The 15,937-nt window shown below is 45.3% G+C and overlaps 1 protein-coding gene across 2 annotated transcripts in view; it reads left to right on the forward strand.

Moving 5' to 3' along the window:
• The window catches only part of MYO10 (myosin X), a 481,006-nt gene that overhangs the window by 159,953 nt on the left and 305,116 nt on the right, over positions 1 to 15,937 (forward strand). For both annotated transcript variants that reach the window (XM_085606080.1, XM_085606081.1), the window contains exon 3: positions 2,041 to 2,199. Coding sequence is in view for 1 of the 2 variants with exons in the window: in XM_085606081.1 (XP_085462207.1) it covers positions 2,041 to 2,199 (159 nt within the window). In the remaining variant the exon portion in view is untranslated. The remainder of the gene's footprint in view (positions 1 to 2,040; positions 2,200 to 15,937) is intronic.

The raw sequence follows: 15,937 nt of genomic DNA on the forward strand, positions 1-15,937 counted from the left end.
CCTGCTTACTCCACCAGAAAAAAAAGTTCTGTATGTAAATAGAAAAAAAATGTGCCCTTAGTTTAGGCTGAGCTAAGAAGTTCTCGGTTTACTCCTCATAAGTTTACACACATCCTTTGCGTTTACCATGCAGTGTATGTTATTCCCTAAAACTTGACTGTTTTGTGTCGGATTGCTGACCATACGGGGACATTCTCTCAAGTGTCCACATTATCGTCTGTGTATTCATGCCACCCGTACTGGCGGGAAATATTCATTTGTGTCCATGTTTTTGTCTGTCGCCTTTAGAGCGCTTTTGCCTCTAACGTGACTTCGCAGCGCTGGGATTTTTTCTGATTAGAGGCAGCCCTGGGTGGGTCGCTCAGGTTTGATTTGCTGTCTGCTTTGTCTGGGGGTTGTCTTAAAGGTGGGGGGGTTGTCATGCATTGGCGTGCATGAGATTTTGAGGGTGCGCTGCTCATGCTCAGGCATGGGGGTGCGAAGATCATTTGAAGAATACATGTTTGCACAGTTTTTCTTAACTCATGACGTTTAAGGAGGGAGTTGAAGGATGTTAGGACTGACTTATCTGGGTTCACTGAATGTCGTTGTGACAGGAGTGCAGAGAGAGGTAGAAAAGGTGACAGAGCGTTTTACATGACAGGGAGTCCAGGCCAGTGACGTAACGCAAAATGATGCCTCCCCGCCCCCACCCCCCCCCCTGCAGAATGTGACAAAGGGCCCTCTCGTCACCCGTACCACGCAGATATGCATTGGCCTGCATGGGGCCCCTGAAGGGTGGGGGCCCCTCTCAATAGTCGAGGCCACCTCTGCGCCCCTTGTCAAGGGAAAGTACTGTGTGGTTGTTGTGTTTGATTGAACATGGAGCCGGAAGTGACACAATGAGAGAGAGCAGCTTCGATCGTATTGGGTGTGATGTTAAACCACAGGCGACCAAGCCTCAACAGGCCAACCCTCAGCATGCTCTCGTGCCTGGTGGCTGTAGTTCTATGTAACCAGCTGACGTCTGCAAACATCCGCCTCAGAGTCCAGTCAGGTGAATTATCACCACTTTCCATTGGCTGTAGACAGAGACTGTCTATAATGGCTGCAGTACGTACCTGAGCGTAACATTCAAAAGCCAAGAATCTGAGCGTGAGAGGTGCAGCTCTGACAGGTCGTTAGTGGCTATATGGCACTATTTTCCCCTTCAAAAATAACTATTGATGGACAGAATGCAGAACAATGTCATACATTCACCCCAGTACAGAGATCTGGGTCTAAATCCATCGTTTTTTTGCTCATGCCATTCCAGTTTGGACCTAGCCATTTGCAAATCAGTCTTGACCCTGTGCCCAATGGGAGCAGTCCTGCCCGAACTGCCAGGCCAGGTCCTCCCTGGACTGGAAACAGGCATCTGTGACTGGGGGTGAATGTTTTGCCAATGTCCATCATCTTTTGTGTTTTAGTGTTTTCCCCTTCAAACAGAACCCCAGTCCGTGCATAAAGCATGCCAAATCCCGTAGCAGCCTCTCGACCGACCTCCTCTGTGGAAGTTGTGCAAGGGCTTGTTTACCTCACGCTACATGTCAGGACACCAAGCACCAGTGACGGTGGGGGTCTGTGGAAGGAATTTGTGAGTAAAATGTGTTGCTGTAGTGTCTGAGGGCAGCATGTCCTTTTGTGGTCGAATTATCTATCCTCTGAGACATGGATAAAAATAAAAACAATTCACCAGAAAAGCCATTGAATAACAGCAATGTGAAAAGAAAAAAAGAAACATGACCAATAAAAAAGAGGTTCATTTTTAGACCAGAGGTCAGATGGAAGTGCAGTTTGAAGGCCTGGGGCAGCAGGTGCCAGTTGCTGGTCTGTGTAGGAATGCTGATGAAGGGGAGTTCTTGCAAGCCCAGCCAGGCTCAGGCCTGGAATATAAAAAAGGCCACCCTGAAATATTTTTGCTGACATGTCCAAGACCCTAATGACCTTCTGATCCCCTGAGTGTTTGGCATACTTGTCTGTGCTTCTGTTTCTGACTGTCTATCCTATGTCCTTTTTCAGGTATTCACCTACAAGCAGAGTACGATCACGCGGCAGAAGGTGGCAGCCATGCACCCGACAAGCGTTGAGGGAGTGGAAGACATGGCGGCACTGGTTGACCTCCATGAAGGCTCCATCATGTACAACCTTTTCCAGCGATACCACCAAAATAAAATTTACGTGAGTGTTTCCTATAATGAAAAATGCTTTAATAACTGCTTTGGTCCTGCTCAATATCCATGACTAGTTTCCAAAGATTTTTTCTTTCCTGCATCGACATATGTTTGATATAGTACTACCAAGGGCCTAGGATCACATTTTGTTGCTCTTGGAGACAATTTGGGAACCCTGCTTCTAGTACTGTGAGTGGTCACATAGCCTTTTTAGGTCTCGCCTGACCCAGCGCAAGCGCTGGTCTGGCGAGACTTATTGAGAGGGCTCCAAAAAGTGCTACCAGACCAGCCTAGAGCTACAGTGCATGTGCGCGGGCCGCGCTTTACCGCGATTACTATCACTTTCGCGGCCGCACGGCCGCTTTCATGTTTGATCGCGATCACTTTCACTTTCGCTTTGCATAGCCAATAGGTCTCGCTTTTGGGACCTTATAAGTATTTAGTTATGCAACTGTTGCATGGCTAAACACTTATAAGGCCCCAAAGGCGAGACCTATTGGCTATGCCAATGCTTGTTATCCCCTTGAAGCTGCTCTTCTTGGCTTTCTCCTACAGTGTGCCTGCACAGTCAGTGAAAGCTATTGTTATATAAAAAAAAAGCCTCCGTTTTTCCTCCATACATCTTCCCAGTTCAAACATTTCTCCACATAGAAACATGGCAAGTTAATTTTTGTTGCATTGTTAAATAAATTGTAGTCTTATCGAAAATCTGTGCATTTGTTAATTTTGTTCTAGACCATGAAGGAAGGTGGATGGCCACGCCACCTACAGGGGGACATTAAAGGTGACAGCCCCTTATTGCTTCCCCTCTGCCTGGTGAATAGTATCTTTCAGTGGCCACCTGGCTAAACAAGTTAGGCACTGCCAGCTCGAGATCTCAGTTCCTGAACCAGGGCAGATGATGTCATGTTCAGCCCAGGTTGGGTTTTATTTAGATGGGCTTGCACTCTTTCTCTCCCTCTTTTCGTTGACAGCAGCAGAGGAATGAACCACCCACCCACCAGGCATGCACTGGAGTGCGAAGCAAGAATTATCGGTTGCTCTACAGCATCTCAAGAGGATTTCCGGGGCGATCCAAATGCAAAAAGTGAATAATGCCCCAAAACGATGGAGATGGGGCCACAAACTATGATATCCTCAGGCCATAGGGGCCATAAGAATAATGTGATAGCAAACGCATTATCCCACAAGGGACAGTTGGTATCCTGACAGCTAGCTGTTGCCCTAAATTTGCTCCATGGCGGCACGGCAGCAGCAACTCTAAAACTGCATGTGCCTCAGCCCCAATGCGAGATGCAAAGCACCGGATGGCAAATACTACATCACTGTGATTCCCAGTGGCGCCATATTGGTTTTAGGACGGATATCAGCGGTTAGTGTTAAACAGTGCTGAACATCCGATTCGCCTGTAAATTAACCCTACCTGTGTATTGCATAAAGACATTTTGAATACGCTTGCAACTGTTTTTCCCAACAAATAGGGTGTTGTCCGTTTTCTGAGATGCAAACTGTGTGTCTGTCGCAAAAGCAAAAATGACAGAGGGGCTAGTGATGGAAAAACTATGTGCATAAAGGGTACTCTAGTGCAGGTATGCCACCCTGCATGCTGCTAGGAGTGCCAGTGTTAAGCAACTGGAACACGTGGGCCTATGCCTCCTGCTGGGAAGACACTGAGGTGGTTGCTGTCTTTAAGCCTGGGAGGGTTCATTTCAAGGAATTCAGCAACAAAGTGCCCTCTTCATTGACCCAAGTGGGATAAATAAACGGTCCTGCTGTGTTCATTGACAAGCCTAACGTTGCATATTCTGTGTTTTTGCAGTTGTAGTGTTTACAAAAAACACGGGTATCTTGAGGTGCATTTTTTGTTTAATTGTTATCTGGCATCTCTGTAATTAAGTCTTTGATGTGGGGACAGAGGCGGGGCGCTCAAACTGCAGCACAAATTAGTCACCGCAATAACAAGGTGAGCAGCGCTTTGTGAACTCGCTGGTCTTCTCAGATGGGCGGAGGAGGCCTTTGCCACAGCCACCTCGCTGCAGTGTTGGTAGTGGAACTCAGAATAACGCCCTTGGTCAAACGACATGTGTGGTAGACCCTACCCCCCATTTATACATTCAGCCCAGAGGGCTTTTAAAAATAGCGTTTTATGGAGGAGCTGGCGGGGAGGGGGCAGGGGGCTTGGGCTGGGAAGTGCTACATTGTGCTGCGTGGCCGGTTCTCTTATCCGGTTTGGTCTCCGGACTGTGCTCTTAAGTGCTTTCAGCTTTGATCACGTTCCCTTTGTCTTTCCGCCTTTGAGTTTATCTCATCATTAATTGGCTTACTGTCTGGACCACTCTTCAGCCCCACCCACCCCTCAACCATCGAAGGCCCCCACCCCTGGCCAGTGAGCCCACTGTGAGCAGTGATCAACATATGTCGTTTGAGGTAGCCTATAATCCGCACTCAGTCCCTGCCTGGTAATTAACAAACCAGCAGGGCGATGCCATATGCTGCTGGCAGGGCCAGTGGATTATTGCAATTCTGTGGCCTGGAGTTTTCCACATAATTATGGATGTGCCACACTTACCATATATTCCATTCTGTTCTGCGCAATTTGCAGATTTTTACAAAAACAAAATAGTTTTTTCGCAAACGGGTCACAAGTTACTAAAAATGCTAACAACCGTGTTGCCACGCAGTGCCAAGTTCTTTGTCCCGCTTCAGAAGCAGGTGACCGTTCAGTTGCTGATTCACGGTGTTAAACTGATATTAATGAGGTGAAATCTTTGCCCACACATTGTTAAGGTGTGTAAAAAAGTAAATAAGTGACGAAAAACTGCGTCAAAATGCGCTAGTTTACCGAGCATAACTTGCCTTTTCTTTCTGCATTATTTAATCTCCCTGCTGCATAATTATTGCAAATATAATTTTTAAAGCATCTTAAAATGACTTGTGCATTAGGTAGAATCTGGCACATGTTCTTGCCCAAACCTCGACATAGCCCTCTATTTAAACTAGGCTATTACAAATTTACATTATATAGCAAATGTAAGCACACATTTCCTGTTTTAAACCAGTTGATAACAGGTTTTATTATTATGAACTAAGTGGTCCTCGTTTTTTTGGCCTCAGGAGAATGAAAGGCTGAATTTGCCCTCTCAGGATATAAACATGCAACCTTAGCAGCAAGCTCTTAACTCACTATGCTTTGATTCTAGCACAATTGCCTTATATGGTGTGTGCTGTATTACAGTATACACAGCAGTGCTGTTTTGAGTAACCTGTCTTTTGTGCACCATAAAGGCGAACCCCACAAAAAGGTCAGTGGTTATGGGGGTGCGGGCAAGGGTTTCATCAAGTCTCCTGCAGAGGTTCATTTTCGATCTGTTCCTGCTGGTTGAATTCCAGTTTCCTTCAGACTACCTTTAGATTCCTCCGCAGTTCCATTTTGTTAAATGCATGTAGGGGAATGGTGCCTCGCGCTGGATCCTGAGGCGGATCTCTGCCTCGGCTAACTCTGCGGGCAGTGAAGGCTCATGGGAAGTATGGAGTTTACTCCCTCCACAACAGCCACATGCTTTTTGCAATGGAGCCGACTCCATCGCATTTGCCATGGAGCCGACGCCATCACAAAACAAAAACATCTCCACCTCCAAGGCAACCTAGCAGAGAAGGGTAACATTCTCAGGTGTTGAATAATTAATATAAAAAAAAAATAATAATTACATTTTTTATTGTAGCATATAAAGCCCAAGTTCTCAATTTTCATTGTGTTAAAATCAAATTTGTTTTATTATAAGGAGATAAATCATAGGTCCAAGATGGTCGGACCTATGCCAAACATTTAGACTAACCAATGACCTTGTAAATTACTCCCATTGAGATATGTTTTTTCTAGATCTTTTTTAGGTATCCTTAAAATCCAGCATGAGTCCGACCCTAGTGGAACTACTTTGGGAGACCCTGTTTTGAGGGTATTATTTGGATACTAGAAACAGGTGTGTTTGTCAGCGAAGAAGACTATTGTTCAGTTGTGATAAGCTGTCCAGGACAGCTGGAAATTTGGAACACAGGACTCTGGCCTTGGTTGCCTGTCCCCCGCGGTCCACTTCAATATGGCTGCGACGCACTTATGTCAAGGTGAACAAAGAGCAGCAGTATTTCACCAGGTCCCTGCTCTCACTGCCTCCTTTGCCTTCACTGATTGGTTCCAGTGGAGTGCCAGTCTTGACACTGCAACCAAGCTTCCCATGTCTGTTTGATTATCTTGGTTCATTGTACAGTAGGGAGGCACAGCAGTGCTGCTAGCAAAGTTAGTAATCTCTGGGGCATTCAACACCATTATCAAATATGACATTTGACTGAGATTCCACATGGGATACCCCAGACGTTGGATCACTGTGTTCCTTTAAGAGCTGAAGCCTTGATGCAGCAGTGCATTCTGGTCTACATCAGAATGTGTCATTTCCCAAAGATCCCCAAGCCACCGAGAAATTGTACTGTGATTTGAGCAGTCCCTCCTTCACTAGTGGGTGGATACTGAAAGGATATACACAGGTGTCTCAGAACCCTCATTGGATTGTGTTGTAATTGCATTTATATAGCGCTTGCTACCCCTGATAATGACGTGCAGAGGAATAAGTGCAAAAAGAACAATTGATGGACAGAATGCTGAACTATGTAAAACATTCACCCCTTGCAGAGATCTGGGCCTAAATTCATCGTTTTTTGCTCCCCACGCCATTCCAGTTTAAACCTAGCCATATACTAATCCGTCTTGACTCTGCTTTTTGTTGGAAAACTGCATTCTCGCTTATAACTGATAGAAAATTAAGCGAATGTTTGCAGCATGTAAAGCTAATTTATGAACTTCAAGTTGCCATCCTCTCCAAAGGTAGATCCTGCCCTGAAGCAGAGGTAGTTGTAAGAAGCCTCTAATACCCTATTGTATATTCCCATCAACCTAAGTTGTTCAGTGCTGTTGCGTGGTCCTGCAACTTTCAGATCAGAATGCTGAGAGAGGTAAATTAGTCCTGATTTCCACTGACCTGAAAGTCACTGTCCATGTAGTCATCTTTTGCTGCGGAGTCAACGTCAGTACACTCTATCTGGACACCCTAAAAGGGAACTTGTCATGCTGATTGAGCCAGTTTTTATATGTATCTACCATGCATCGATCTGTAAGGTATCGGGAGCTTAATGTCCCCTTGCTTCTTTTCATGTGGATAGAAAGCTACTGTTTCTTCCCAAAATCAAAATTTAGAGGCAACTTATAAAGTGGCTGTAAAAGGGCATGAATTGGTGTAATGTTAAGATTTCAATCAAGACCTCACCTACCGGATACCTGGACCAACTCCCGCCACAAGAACCCTCCAGGCCAGGATGCCATCCGAGAGTTCCATGCCAGTGTTCCAACACCACATTCTAAGACACCACAGAGGCCTAAGTGGCTCTGTGCTCCAATGAATAGTACAGCTTTTAAGACAATCAGGTGGTGGCATGAACCCCGTGTGGCAAAGACTAAGTATTATATAGCAGATGGCATGATGTGTAATTCGGTCATACTAGCCACCTTGTAGAAGAGGCTTGGCGGATGGCGCGGAGACAATAGAGGTGAGAAGCTTCTTATTGCTTCTTACCAGCTGGACCAAGACACCTAGTACTTTTCCTATGTTTTGTTATAATTGACAATGATATTTCTGACACTATTGGTTTATTGAAGGTGGAAATGGATGAAAACATAAGCATTTGATAAACTGAAAGAAAATACTCCAGATAGTTTTGATAATACGGTGCCACAGAGGCCATCATAAAGGGTATTTGACTTAGAAAGGGTGTGATAAATTCAGAATCTTGCTAAACTGACCATTAACTTAAACTGAAAAAGAAAGATATAATATCTCTGTCCTTTGTCCATGTTTTTCAAAGTACTGTTGAATGAGTCTGAATCCGCTATAGTAGACTGTATTGAAGTCACTGCAGTTTTTAATAATTCACTTGACTCTGTTTCTAATCACTCGCAATTTTGGTAGATTACTGAGGCATATGGGATTAAGTGATTTGAATATAAGCACACAGTTTAGTCAAGTGAGGATGCAAGGGTTAGCATCGCAGTCTTGTGGGCCCTCAGTGGACAATTTAACCACTAGGCTGCAATCTGACCTCGTGTCATGTGTAACACTTCCTTTTTTTATTCAGAATACATTTTCAGACTGTTTTTTAGCCACTGGGTAGGGTTGAGCGCGTATGTACAAGCCTCGGAGAAAATGTTCTTTTGACTAAAAAATCCAGGATTAACTGAGGGTGGTGACCCACATGCCATTCAGTCACCTTACGGCTTTGGAGCACATCACTCCAGTACAAATGGTTTATACTCCTGAGCAGCACCTGCATTTACAACCTCAGGGCCAGACTCGGGAACCAAAGCAGCCCTAATCAAAATGCTCACACTTACTTCTAATGTCTCTCTCTCTCTCCTTCCTCTCGCTCTTTCTGATCTCTTTCTCTCCAATTTTAAAAGGTGCGCCCGGCGCAATGATGAAAAATGTGCCGTATGGGCAGTGCATTCAGGTGAAAAACAGAGAAGCTGCTTTGAAGCCGCTCCGTGTTTTACTGTGGAGGCAGTAACCCGCCTGCACTTTGAAGGGGGAAGAGAGATCCTCTTGCAGGCGGGTGCAGTGAGTGACTGCACCCGCCTGCTAGGGGCTGTCTGGGGGTCCATGGGACCTCCTTCCCCTTCCAGAGGGCTGCCATCAGGGGACACACTGACAGTGCGCCACCTTTTAGATGGCACTCTTGTCAGTGCGCCTCCTGAGAGCTTCTTTGCCTCTGCGCCCACGTCTGTAATACAGCACAGGCGCAGAGGGAAAGGGATTCCATTACCTGCATGGGGCATGCCCCCATGCAAATGAGGGAATGCCCTCTAAAGATAGCGCTGGCACTTCAAGTGCGCCAGCGCTATCTGTAGTAGAGAAGGGGCCGCACCAGCGTCTGCTGTCCATTCTGTAATACCAAAGTGCCCCCCTTTGGGTTGCGCAAAGCGAGCGCAAACATCCGGGCACTTGTAAATACTTCCCTGGACTTTCAAAATCGGCCTACAAGGGCTGCAGCTCACTGGAAATACCCAGTGCAATAAGGCCTGTCTGGTACTGCGTCGCAGAATCAAATGTCTTCCACCATTTCTAAAACTGTACCCGCCCGTTTTAGGTTTCCGTGTATTTGTACTCCAATCCAAAGCATTTTCACACCCCCTGATAGCCAGGAGCGTGCCGTAGGCCCTTCCTGTGGCGCAGAGGCCCCTCAATCGCATTCTGCAGGGTCACGTGCTGCGTCACGGCCTCTGGGTTCTCACCCCAGCATCCTGTGCGCGTCGGTGTCAAGGCCCGGAGGCCTCCGGCGTTAGCAGGTCGTTGCCCGCAGCAGTTGCCGCCCGTCTGTTGTGGCCTGTGGTGGGAGAGGTCTTGGCTGGCCGCGCATAATTAGCTTACGCCGCGGACCCTTTCATCTGTTAAGGGTTTCTTTGTTTCTACCGAAGCAGCCATTGGGCTTTGCAGCTCCTCCCCGCCAGCTGTTTCGGATCAGGTGATAAGCCACTCGGATATCACGTTTTCGTAATTTCCTCTTCTCTTCAGATTCAGAATTTGAATTTGCGATTCCCTCTGCATTAAAACAAGCGCGGCTTTTCAGGTGACAGCTGACCTTCGGGAAAAGAAATGTGCTCTATACAAATGTATCTCACCGGATCCTGGCACAAGTGACCCCCTCCTACTCACCACCTGCTACAAATGGCCCTGAACCAAACTTTTGGAAAATATAATTATCATCACGTTTTGAACTACCTCGTGGGTGCTGTGTGATTTAATTAATATTATTGACAATTAAAACTGAATTTGATAATTGCAGTTTGAAAAACGGGACAAGAGCTTGAACACGCGCGGAAGATGGTTTCTTTTAGGGGCTTTGTAGAGCAGTGTCTTGTAGTGTGTAGCTGCGCCTTCGGATGATTCCCAGAAGTTGCGTTCCTCTTGGTGACTTGGTCTGTCAACAGTGAGTCTTGTGGACGGAGTCCAGGTGTGAGGGCAGTGCTTGATTTGTGCAGGTGGTTGCTGATGGTGGGCACTGGCACTCATTTGTGTAGACCCACGCTTATTTGCACCATCAGACTTTGGCACCACAGCAAGAGAGAGAAGGTTATGGAAGACAGGCGGGGGAACAGAAAGAAAGAAAACAAAATGAAAAAGGTATGAAAAAGCAGGAAAGAAAAAGATATTGCCAGAGTGAGAAAGAGACAGGAAGTGTAGGGTATTGGAAAAAAAGAGTCAGGAAGTGAAAACAAGACTAAGTAGCCTTGATAAACGGCAACTCTAGTACTTGGCAGTATTGCAGGCTCTTCAGAAGAACGTCGATGTCCTACAGTAAGGCTTGTTCACAAGTTAAGCACTGTGACGAGGAGGTCCCACACTGTAAATATAACAGACTCCACAGCAGTGCCGAGCAGACCTCTGATTATGCTGGGTATTTTCTGGAGGTGGCACTGTCCAGGATGAGGGGTATATCTCGTTCATGGACATTATTTAGCTGAGGGACTTGTTTGAATACAGTGGCCTACCCTCAGCATTGCACATTTTTGTTGACTTTCAGCTTGGGGTTGAGCGTGTTTCACAGAAGGAAGTCGTTAGCATACTTGCCCACTTATCTGATCCCATCCCCCCCCCCCAGAGTTTTATATAGCACTAACGCGACCCGAAGTTATTAGAGCGCTTTACATGAACACCAGTTACATTACACAAGGACACATTCTTTTTTGGTAGGCACAGGCAGGATAAATCATTTGTCTATACTACAAATGACCTGTTCACACGGTGAATACACAGTTCATACATCTGTACCAGTTGTCATATATTTTAGACAATCTATGGAGCAAGTGGTGACACCATCTATGCTACTACGAGTATGACTCACCAATTCAAAAAGGAAGAAAAAAAATTAGGATAAATCATTTGCCTAGAATCCCAAGCTGTGGAATCGACTCCGAGACTCAAATGGTTCCCCAAATCCAAAGTCAGCAGTATTGGACGTTATGCCACATCCTCTTCTCGTCTTCAGACCTAGGCTGACTCCGACCACTTGAGTCTGCAGTTAGTAGTTTTAGGAGTCGTCTTTTGAGGAGTCCAGTGTAAAAGATATTATAATAATTCTATATTGAATGAATCTATGAAACATGGGTGAGTTAAATTTTTTTGTTGTTGCATCTAGCAGTCGGAGCACTTCATGGAGGATGATAAATTGGACGGAGGCCACTTTGAGAGCCATCTTTACCTGCAGGTCAACAGATAAGACCACTGCCAGTTTGATTCCCACGTTTCTTACTTTCTCAGCCAGTGTCAGGGTCACCTAGGGATTTATGCCACGCTAAAGAGGGTATGTTTCCATTTGGTCCACCTTTTGAAAAAAACATTATTTTCTCCTATGAGGGAAAACCTTTAACCCATAGGGAGTTGCTCTTCATGAATTAGGGCCAGATTTAGTGTTGGGCCGACAGGTTCTCCATCACAAACGTGACAAATATCACATCCACCTTATTGCAAGTGCGTTATATGCTAATGCAATTGTAATAAGGCAGACAGTCATATGACTCATTTTTGACAAGAGTACATGTCTGCCAATTGTAAATCAGATGCTTAGATGTTACTGAGACCTTCCGATGCATTTCCTTTCCTTGACTGCTTTGTTCCTCAGCCCTGTTCGCCAGTTTGAGGAAGATCTCAATACCATCCACACACTTTTGAAACTGTTGACAGTAAAAGTGGGTAACTTTTGCAGACGGGTGAGAGGTAATTCTTGAAAAAATGGTGATGACAGAGCTAATGCTCGAGGTTCAATATGGAACCCAATCTGTTGATGTGTTTGCCTTTCTAAGATTGCCCCCCGCCCTTTGCGAGCCTCTCATGAACAAATAAAATGGCAATGAAATAAATGATTTAATTGCCATTTTTTTCTTTCCCGGTGTGCGTGCCGCAGTGCCCCTGAACCAAGAGGCATTCAAGATGTGTCCTCTGCTGCCGATTTGTAGCATAGGGTACTGGAACAGTGGCTAGCTGGACGCTCCAAAGTGCGCATGTCAGTTTGGCCGGCTGTCTTGCCATGGGCAGCCTGACGTGTCATTTGCAGCTCTCCAGCCCGAGCTGTTTTATGTTTACATTTGTTTTATTATTTAATTGTCGCTGCAAAAACATAAAATACTGGTGTTCTTCAGCTGACGTGGCATCAACATTGAGCCATTTTCAACTACTGATGCAACTTTTAACATAGAACTCCCCCCCACCCTGTCACACAACCCCTCTTCCATCCCTCCTCAGGTGCCCATTGATGTATTGTATCCAACATGCTCTTTCTGCGTGAACTCCTTCTGAGGTGTGCTCAGGTACAATTATGCCGGTAGTTCAGTCAGGCGCAGCACTCTCAGATATCCAGGGCAGGTAAGTTCTGTGAACTCCTTAGATAGGAGTTCAATGATTGGTTGCCATATCTCTTTGAACGTGTCCCCCTGTAGCTTAAGTGTCAATGCGAGCCTCTCCATCCCCAATAAATGGCAAATTCGTGAAGCCAAGACAGTCTGGTCAGAACTTTGTTGGTGCCCCACAAAGCTAGTATTGATTGGTGTGCTGTCCCCAGTGCCAGTGCGATGTGTCTGCCCATTTTAGATTTAAGTGGATATGTCTGCGGATTGGGCAGGCCTAGAGCAGTATAGAAGGCAAACTGGGGAAGTTGGTGTTAAAGGGTGCATCTATGTCGGATAGTATCTCTTCCCAGAAATGGGAACGTTTAGGGCACTCCCAGAGGATGTGCACCAATGTTCCAGGGGAGTTGCAACGTCTCCAGCGCCTGTCACCCCTTTCCGGGTTCCCCCTATGGAGATAAACCGGAGTTAAACACTAGTCTGTGGCAATTTTCATCGCTGTTCCTATACTTGACGCATTACGTCACGCTCGGTAGTAAATGTCTCGCCACTCTTATAGGGGAGATTTGCTGCCCTAGCTCCCATCTCATTTGGGACGGGGATTTAGATTCCAGGTCCTCGCCCATCGACATCCCATACAATTTAGAAATGAGGCGCCTGTCTGATTCCTTGCTAAGCAGCCTCTTCTCAAATTTTGTCAGATGCTGTTGCGCAGCCCCTCGTATCTCCAGCTGCATTAACCAGTGCCAAATCTGGATGTATCAGAATGTCTCCCCCTCAGGTAGTGCAAAGTCTAATCTAAGGGTGTCAAATTGTATTGGGCGGTCCTCATCAAAGAAATGCCCAATTGACCTACAACCCGATTGTTGCAACGTACTGAACGCAACACATTCCAGTCCCGGGGATAATTCTCAGTTCCCATCCACTGGGGTGAGCGTGGAGGGAAACGGCATGAGGCCCTTGCGTACTGCCACTGTATCCTAGGCTCTAAGAGTGGACGCCGTGACCGCCGAGAGGTAGAGATTAGTAGGGCAGTGGGGCCGGCCCTCAAAGGGGATCTTCCACAAGGCTGTTACCAATAACGCCTTATCCATGAACAACTACATTTTGCTTGCCTCACCACTTTCAAAGGTTGCCAGCCGCCCCTGGAAAAAGGGACTCTGCTACATCAAGTGCATGCCACAAGGTCAGAGAAAATTGGTGCACACATAATGTGCCCGATTCATTGGATGAATCGATGAAGTTAGGTTCATTCAAAAAGGATTTGTCACAGTGCAGTGTTAACGTTTTCAATACCTAATCAACTGCACAGGGTACAGCTGTCAAAATACGGAGCCCCAGAGGCAGGGTTGGCATTATGTGTCAACTGCACACAAATTGATCAATCAGACCCATTCTTTTCCACTTCGGTGACTGCACAAAAAACTGTAATGTTCAGACTAGGTGCCGGTGTGACTGTCTTGAAATGAATGGGCAGATGACACCTTCTTCAGGACATTAATGTCCATTTATTTTGAGGCAGTGAATCCTTGCTTGCTTTCTCCATCTCTGGCATTTCTAAAGGGGCTGTGATGACATGCAGATAGGAATGTTGCCACATTTCATGGGATTTTGTGATTAACCCCTTGAGTGCCCTGCCCTTTCCCCCTCCTGTGCCGGGCCTTTCATTAGCGGGCGGGGTCCATGACGAGATAGTCTCGTCATGGGCACAGGGCAACCGCGCTCCATGACGAGACTATCTCGTCATGGGCATAGAAGGGGTTAATATGCTGTGTGACCCTGGTAAAGCAGCAAAATGCAAAACATATAAAGATTTAATGACAGAAGCAAAAGGCAAAATATGTAAAGATTTAAAGGTGAATGGAATGACGCATATGCTAGACCTGGGTTATCCAGTATAGGTACAGGACTTTTGGATCCATGCTGCATTTTCAGGATATTTACATAACATATTTTTACGGATGTAGGCCCTCATTACAGTAGAGAAAATGATCCAGTCTCGGGCACAAATGAGATTGTGCCCAAATCTAAATTTCAAGTGGTATGAAAATGAGCTTGTGCCCGAATCTAAATTTCAAGTGGTATGAAAATAGCACATTTTCCTTTTCAAAGAGTTCAGCGGGTGATGCTGCAGCCCTAAATGAGGCAAATGTGTGGTATTACTGCTTTATTCTCCATATTCTAAGTTATAGAGTTCTCAATGGGGAGGGAATACCTTACTCATGCAGAGCTATCTGTATTTACCAGGTGTAATAGTATCTCCCTAAATAATGAGTTCTTATGTATCTAAGTGAAAATCATAAATACAACGGTTAATGTAAAAGTCTGTCATCGATAGGGATCTTAATCATCAGTATATTCAGTGGTAGGGATCTTAATTATCACTGTATTTTGTTTTTACTCCTCATTGTAGTGATTACATCATCTTTAATGTTGATTTCTGTTAAAAGGCCTTTAAAGAATGTGTTCAAGATTGTATTATTCCCTTGGATGTAGCTCAGGGTTAGATGGAAAAAATGCATAATAGTTGTAGGGTGTGGTACCCCCACATCATGGTCCGAATATTGCCTGAAATAAAAACCATGTCCTAAATATAGTCAAAATATATTGTTCCAAGGCGTTAACATTAGAAAATTTGCACCGATTTGGGCTCTATTTTCGCAAGCAATATTTCAGATAAAATGTATATGTTAGACAGTAACTATGTACTTAATATTCTGGCCCACAACTTGCTGAAGGATATGAAAAGGATGATAATCAAATGAAGCGCTCAGTTACGTTCATCCTTATGAAGGTGCGCTGGTTTTCATTGCACACTACTGTGCTAGCCACAGATCCAAGGCTAGAAGTATGCATCTTGACTAGTTAGGATCTGACTAACTGCATTTTCTCTGACTCCCCCATTCCCTGTAGGAATTATTTGCTACCATTGCATTTCTCATGGGTGTGGACACAGTTCTAGCAGTTTGTGGAAATCTGATGTGCACTGGATTAATACATGGATTTATTTTTTAGAGTATTACCAAGAATTAAACTTCTCTGGTATTTTATTGTAGCATTTTTACAGTACTTTCCTATCTCATGTCAAGTCCTCAAAGGTCATTTTGGTTGGTCAAGTAACTACTCCATTTGTTGTGTTTGCTTGATTAGCACATTTGTCGAGCTGTTGTCTATCAGTAGAGTGATTTGGTGTTGTGCGTGAAGCCTGAATAATGTGTTTGATACTTGCACATGTAGCATACCCATCAGTCCATCACAATGACCCCTTAATATCAACCTTGGTAAAATATTACATCAAAATAAA

Source organism: Triturus cristatus, chromosome 5_1 (genome assembly GCF_964204655.1).
Source record: "Triturus cristatus chromosome 5_1, aTriCri1.1, whole genome shotgun sequence".
Classification (NCBI taxonomy): Eukaryota; Metazoa; Chordata; class Amphibia; order Caudata; family Salamandridae; genus Triturus; species Triturus cristatus.